We start from the raw sequence: 7,831 nt of genomic DNA on the forward strand, positions 1-7,831 counted from the left end.
AAGTTCTCTGTCTCTCCCTCTATCTTCCTATTCTCTCTTATCCCTCACCTTCTTCTCTCTTTTCCCTCGTAACAATGTTTTCCTATTATTTTCCCATATATAAAACCAAACAATGGAAATGTAATTTTTTACACTTTCCCATCCCATCCCACCCAAATTTTCCCACAAACCAAACAGAGCCTTATAGAAGGCAAGAAGGGGAAATAGTAAGGGAGAGGCCGAGGTTTCAGGAAGAGAGGGATGTTGAGGTGGCAACTTGAGAGAGTTGTTGATCAATATAAGGCAAAAAGGGTAGGAGCCCTCAATTGGGGTAAGGGAAAAAGGAGAGGCCTACTAACGTGGCATGATTTGTTTTAGTAACATATAGATAAAATATTTTGTATGATAATTTGTTTACTAAACTGAAGGCATTCACTATCCAGCTTGAATTCAAATCAAAGATAAATCAATGGATAAGATTTGGTTCGAATCAATTTAAAAGGTCTAAAGAATATTCAGTATTATGGAAATATTGTGGACCGCTTGGTTTTGCTTCAAGTCAATGTATATATCTATACTACTTTAAAAAGCACGAGTAACCTCAAGAATATTTTTGTAATTTTTTAAGGACAAAATTTACCCCTCTATATTTAAATTTATTGATAAAAAATGAGGGCAAATAGGGTAATTGGTTCTTGATATTAAATGAGTTGAAAAGAGGTAATTTAAAGATATTCAATTCATTCAATTATCTCTCATTAAATCCAACATTTAAGTTATTAATTTGCATTCATGTTCATTGAATCATATATTTAAGTTATTTTTGTTTATTCTCACCATTAAGTTATATTAATTAAATCCATACTTAATAAATTGATAATTTTAATAACATAAAAACTTGTACTTTTAAAATCTACCTAGTAAAAATAGTGTTTTCATCCAAGTGGTGGTAAGAAATTAAATCATTTTGGGTCAAATGGGTTAATCCATGTTTCCATGACTAAATAATAAAATGAAAAAATAGATAAAATGAAAAAAATTGGAAACATTTTTAACATACATATTTTTATGTTAAAGAAATATTTTTATTAATGATAGAAATGGAATGTAAAATTTAAAACCAATTGGAAATAAAAATATTTTCCTATTCTCTCTCATTAACTTATATATTTAAGATATATTTTTCTCATCATTAAATTCTTGTAATTAAATCCACAATATTAATTTTAATAGTATAAAAATAAATATTTTGAAAAGTAATTGAAAATAAAACCATTTTCTTCACTGCCGGTGGTAGGCAAGCAACTTGACCATTTGGGGTCAAATGGATTAATAAATAATATCATAATGAAATAATAAAAAATTAAAATAAATAACTACGAAATGTAAGAAATATTTTTATTAATGATAAAAATGGAATGCCAAATTCAAAATATACCTAGAAATTAAATGATGTCATAGTCAAATAATAAAATTTTTAATAATAGAAAATACAAAGAATAACAAAAAAAAAAAAAAAGACAAAGAAAATTTTGGGCACTTATCTAATGTTATATATTTACAAAAAATAAAACATTGGATACATCTCTAATATTGTGCATTCGTTATATTAAACAAAAAAAAGGTTTTATACATAAGAAATAATTTTATCAATGATGGAATTGTAATACAAAATTTAATGTCAACATAGAAATCAAACAATTTTTATTTTTTAAATGGTGGGTTAGTGGTTTGAGTCAAATGATACAATAGGAAAATAAAAATTAAGTGTGAAAAGTAAAAAAATATTTTATATAATGTAAATGAAATATATAATTTAAAGGGAAAACTATAGTCAAAGTCGGTTGTACATTTAAAATTATGTTGCATGTTGGTCTAGAAACCAACGAAACTCTAACAACCAGCTCTACATTTCAAATTATAAAAATCCCTACCATGTCATCAGAGGCTTATGTGGCTATTGTCAACATGAGTCTTTTAACCATGTTAGACACAACAAAAAACCTATACCAAAAATAGGTTTTCGTTTTCTCTTCCACTCCCTTTGTCTCTCAATCTCCCTTCCTTCTCTCTCACTCTCATAGTTATTTGATACAAGGGTTTGGGTTTCACTATTATAATGAAAGCCAACCCTTTCAACATGAAGATGTCCCATTATATAAAATGAAATCAAACCAATCTAAAATTAAAAAGGGAAAACTATTCACTTTCATGTGGGGTTTTGACAAATACTTAGGCTCAATTTGGGAGGAGTACAAATACAAATAGATAAAAAAATAGTACAAAATACAAGATTTTGCATTCTACATATTTGTATTTGTAGAGCCTTAAGGCTTGGTTTGGGAAGAGTGCAAATACAAATATGTTAGGTGCAAATACAGGTTTAGAATATACAAAATACAAGGCTTTTGCACTGTAAATATTTGTAAATATAGAGTACAAAACCTTGTAATCTGTATTATTTTGTACATACATTACATCATGTGACCATTATAATATTTTGAAAACCCGGGTTTTTCCTTTTAATGCAAGAGGGGAAAAGCTCCCAAAGCTTTGAGAACTCACTCAGATTCTTGCCCGTGAGTCCATCGTTTGAAAGATCAAGATACTTCAAATTATTCAAGCATAAATAAGACAGATAATTAGTCCGTGGAAGGCAATTGTCTATATTTGGAGGGATTTTGCCAAACATGTATGTGCTGGTCTAACTTGAGCAAATTTTCTAATGGACCCAATTTAGATGGAATCTCCTGTGTGAATTGGTTGGCTTCCACTTAGTAAAATCGTATACATACAAGTTTGAGAATTTTCTTATAGAAGATGGAATAGAATTAGATAAGTGATTTTTTGAGAAAAAGATACCTTGTTTTGGCTCTTCTACAAACCATCCAATAAGGTAATTGTTTCGGAGTTTCATAAGCAACAGATGTGGCAAGTAAAGAAACCCATATGGAATTGAACCACTGAATTAGTTATGCCCAAGTCCAACTCTCAAGAGTATCACATAGAGGTCCAAACAAGAAATTGTTGAGTAAAATGAAGATCTTCAGCTACCTTCCTTGGTAAATAGATCTAACTTATTAATATAAAATAGGGGTGGGTACGTATAAATTGAACTTTTCACGAGTTATTGAAGTTTAATTTGATCTAAATCGAACTTCGGGCCAAATTCGAATCCAATAAATAAGCTCCTTTGCTAATCAATCTAAACTAGAATCAAGCCCAATAGAATTTAGCTCATTATCTTTTATATATAATTTTAAATTTTATATGAGCTTGATTGACTATCAAGTTTGAGTTGAACCGAGCTTCAACATATAAACTTTTTGAGTTAAGCCAAAGGGTTTCTAACAGATAAAGGGCAACTTTTTGCCCTTAATATCAATAAAAAATAATATTTTTATATATTAATCAAAATAGGATAGCTTTTCTATAAAAGTATCAAGAAAAGGGCAGTGTGACACTGTTGCTTGTCTTCCTCCTCTTGCCTCTATATTCATGCGAATGGATAGTAAGATTCCAGTCAAGTAATAACCGGAAATGTTCTTCACGTCCCAAAAAGCAAACTGGCGATGGGGCGTCTCCGCCGTGACGTGGAGGAGGAGTCGAACTCTTCGTTTGCGCAGAGCAAGACAATCAAGGGTCTTCCAGGTTCAGTATCGGAAGCATTTTCAAAAAGACTGAGCCCTCCGCTCGTGAGAACGCCGCAATGGAACGCTGGCAAGGCTTGGGCTATGCACGTGAGAAAAACTCGGCGAGGCTTGGGCGGAACGCCGTGACGACATTGGGTAGGGATGAGCCCTCTGCTCATGTCCTGTTTTGCACACTGACATGGGCGAACAAGAGAAGAAAGAGGAATGAAAATCTTATGATCCTTCGGCAAGCATTGCGGAGTGCGGATCCACAGTCCTCCGGCAAGCAATGGATTCATAAGGAATGGCTGGAATCTTATGTCACAGAATCTCCTTGGAGATGGACACTTGGACACGGCCGCCAGTTTAATTTCTGGGACGCGAAGAGCATTTCCGGTTATTACTTGGCCGGGATTTTATTATGATTCATTCGGATGAAGACGAACACCACTACCCTTTTTTTGATATTTTTTCCAAAAAGGATATCTTATTTTAGTTAATATATAAAATGTTATTTTTTATTGATATTAAAGGCAAAAGGTTGCATTTATTTGTTATTCTGCCAAATTTAAGTTCATATTTCAAACTTAAATCGAGCTCAAACCCAAATTCAAACCTTATATTTTATGTCTTGATTCGCATCCACTCCGATTTTTTGTGGTACTTGTTGATAAATAGATAAATAGATGCAAGAGGCCAAGAAGGAAAGTCCTCCAAGCTCTAAGAACTCGAGCAGAATCTAATATCACAATAAATGCATCCATACTTTGAAACAAGTCGAACGGAAAAATGTATAAGCATATTGCCCCCCTCATTCTTCAATGACGACGCCTTTACATAGAGGAAAAAAAATGTTGCTTTCTTGAACCAAGCAATATAACAGCAATTAGCAATTAATTTAGCATCTCTTGATAAAACTTGTTCCTGGTGTTCTCTCCTTTCCGTTTCGTTACTTTGTTTCTACCTGTTAAAAAGTCAAGTAACTAAACCCCACAAACTCTTTCCAGACATAATAAGCACGTAATTTGGAAACAAATTCAGAATTCATAGATACAGAGAGAAGCAATTTAGGGAATGAAAGTGTTCGGGAAACATCAAAGTAAATAGACGGAGAAGAGAAAGGTCTAGGTGTCGCCAAATTGGGTCTGACCTACAAATACATGTCATCATTTCTTGGCGAAAAGTCCTCCAAACCCGCCGGACTTCTTGGGTGGAACTGCGACAGATCCCCTCTGCCCCGAGCTCGTTGTGCCGCTGTTCTTTTCCTCGACCTTCTTTAGGATGGGATCGGTCTCAAGCAGCTGGTCTTCCTTCTGTAGACCCCCGAGGATCCAATCCAGAAGCCCTTTCTCCTCTCCGCTTCCCCCGGATCTCTTCGCCGCAGTTGCAGCAAATACTCTCCCCGCCGGAGGAGCAAAAGCTATGGTGAATGACGCCATGGCACTATATTTCTGTGTTTCCGGTGGTGGATGTAACCGTTCCTGTTGTTTATTGGGATAATAATATATCCTTGTCATTCGGCGCAGATGAACCGTTGGTTGGAGGGGAGGAGTTGTGATCAGATCACATGGAGCATTAATAACACGAGTCCGCCACAGGTGTCTTATCCTTATTCCTTGCATCTTTTGGGGGATTAGGGAAAGGAGGGATTTGTAATTTGCGAAGGAGATGAGAGCTGATCGTTAGTAGGCTATGTTTTTGACACGTGGTAACATATTATCGTTTTATTTTCATCCCATACATGTGCTCCAAATTTCACACTAGTGAGTGGCCTTTTTAAATTTCAACTGACCATGAGGCATCATCAAGGTCTGGCCCACCCATACATTAATCAGAACCATCCAATCGTTGAAACACATCTTCGTCTGATCTGATCTAATGTAAGGCTAACTCCGCAGACGTTTGGAATAATTTGTGGGGACATTCTTGTTGTTTGCTGAGGCACAGCCCCATGCCTCAGGTGTTGCTATCTTGCCAATTTCCAGAAACTTTTAAGAAATCATTTATTTTCACAATTTACGTATAAACAAACGGAGCCTAATAACCTCTTTTTTTTTTTTGAAAGGATCATATGAATGATGATAGACCACCACTCCCAAATGACGGCATTGGCCTCAGCGTCCTTGGACGTCAATGAAGCCATACTATTACTAATACTACCATCGGAGTCAGTGGAGTCAGTCGCGTCAGATAAGGAGTAAGAGTGAGGACAATTTTGGCATATGAAATTCTATATATACAGCCAGACACCCCAGTACCACTCCCTCGCATCCCGTCCAGTCCACCACTATTTTTTTACGCATTTATTCAAACGAGTTGTGTTTATCGCGAGACGGATCGAAGTTCAAGCATAAACAAAAATCCAACAGAGTAATCACACAGATAAACGAACCAACGTTAATTGAGGAGAATGTCTGAAGCATTTAAAGCTCCTTACTCACTCACTCCACTCGCTCGATATCTGGGGCGACGTGTTAATCAACAAAACACAAATAAAAACCGGAAAAGAAACTGAGTTTCAGAGAAATAATTAATATCCTTCTATTTGATTTTTATCATTAATCTTCACTGCTACGAGAGTCTACTACAACTAAAGGTCCCGATCCCCAATCCGAATAACAACGATGGTATTCTTTTTTTTTTTTTTTGTTCTTCTGCACTAGAAGAGTCAGGTATGAAACTGGTTACAAGAAGCTTAGACGAAGATCTAATGGCGGATGATCATTCTCTTTGCCCATTCCATTATAAGAAAATGCCGACTCCTTGCATTCGTTCCTAAGTAGTCTCAGCTTCTGTGGCTCTGATTCTTCATATGAGTTCAACGGAAAGAGCTGCAGTGTCTCTATGGTTCTTTCAGGCTCTGAAACAAGATCAACGTCCACAAAATCTGCAAAAACGCAAGGATCCATAAATTAAAGCAATAACAAACCAAAGATTAAACAATAAAACAACAAACAACACCAGTTCTGGTTTCAACGAGAGCTATACAAAAAAAAAAAAAAAAAAAAAAATTCTTTTCTAAATCGACATTCATGCATTGGAGGATATTCTGTTATGGTTTTCTGCGTTGTCACCTACGTTTTTCTGGTAAAACCTTATCTGCTGCTCGTTCGATAATATCTCGGTCTTCAACGGATACTCTCTTGCGCTTCTGCCTCTCTCGGGCTTTATGGTTCTGAAACCAGTAGAAGACGTTCTTGCTCTCGATCTTCCCGTAAAAGCTGAGCTGTGCTGAGATCTTTTGTATCTGGTCAGTGCTCGGAGTTCGGAGCCCGGACCTGAAAAGTTCAGTCAGAACTTTAACCTGTTCTGCCGTCGGGTTCCAACGCCCGCACTTGGTTCCTCCCCCACCTCCTCCATGATCACCACCACCATATCCACCTCCTCCAGCTCTAAGACAAAAGTCTGACATTCTTTCGTCCATATACGAGCTTCTTCTTCCAGCACGCTTCTCTTCTCCAACTCTCTGCTGAAACCTCTGAAGTCTGAACTACTTTTCCTGAGCTTCTAAACTCATCAAAGGTTCCAACTCTGGTGCCCGTATATATAACTTAATAATATAATAAGAGGGTTTGTTGATGTTCTGTTTTGTTTTATTGAATCGGAGATCAATAACAGTAAAAACCGGCTTTTTGTTCATCTTGGCCTGCTTTGATTTTAGTACAAAATTAAAATGGAGCTGAGAAGATTTTGATTTGTGCCTGGCCTGGTTTTTTGTGCACCCAAGAGAGAGAGAGAGAGAGAGGGTGGGAGACATGCGCAAAAGCTGCCACTGTTCAACGTTTCGATCCACGAGCATATACATATTCACATTGTAAGTTTTTATTCAATTAACTACGAAGAACCCCAAGTATATTTTATTATAGCTTTGGCCTTCGACTGTGAGAAAGAACAAAGTCGCCCCCAGAACAGAACGTTTCTGATTCCAAGTGTGGAGTATAAAATAATAATGGCGATAAGAACCAATAGTATTGTCTTCACTTCTGTGCGGTATTTCCTTAGGTCCTTCATTCCTGTGCTCGGCTGCGGATAAGTAGGGTTTCAGGGTCGTTTCAGTTTCTGTGCCAGTGTTTGTACAAAACGCCATGTTGTGCCTAATTATAGTTCCGTCTTCGTGGTGCGATCATCCTTTTATTGACTGAGTTGGAGCATGAGCCTCTTTTCTGTTTCTCGTCTGACCAACTTCTTTAATTGATCAACTACTACTTCTTATTCGGAAT

At 36.3% G+C, this 7,831-nt stretch overlaps 1 protein-coding gene across 1 annotated transcript; it reads right to left on the reverse strand.

Annotated features, from left to right (window-relative positions):
• Window positions 1-6,295: 6,295 nt before the first annotated feature.
• On the reverse strand, window positions 6,296-7,041 carry LOC148868919 (WUSCHEL-related homeobox 5-like). The gene is made up of 2 exons (XM_088967539.1): window positions 6,690-7,041; window positions 6,296-6,498 (listed from the first exon to the last, which is right to left on the reverse strand). Exons 1-2 carry the CDS (start codon window positions 7,033-7,035, stop codon window positions 6,296-6,298), a joined length of 549 nt encoding a protein of 182 aa, XP_088823665.1. The 5' UTR covers window positions 7,036-7,041.
• Between the last annotated feature and the right edge of the window lie 790 nt (window positions 7,042-7,831).

The sequence above is a fragment of the Nelumbo lutea genome, chromosome 2, assembly GCF_056320005.1.
Source record: "Nelumbo lutea isolate HS-2025 chromosome 2, American lotus-T2T, whole genome shotgun sequence".
Taxonomy (NCBI): Eukaryota; Viridiplantae; Streptophyta; class Magnoliopsida; order Proteales; family Nelumbonaceae; genus Nelumbo; species Nelumbo lutea.

Coding starts and splice junctions, on each gene's coding strand:
- LOC148868919 (XM_088967539.1), bottom strand. CDS start 7,035: ATGGACGAAAGAATGTCAGACTTTTGTCTTAGAGCTGGAGGAGGTGGA. Junction 6,499..6,689: donor TAAGGTTTTACCAGAAAAAC/GTAGGTGACAAC, acceptor GCGTTTTTGCAG/ATTTTGTGGACGTTGATCTT.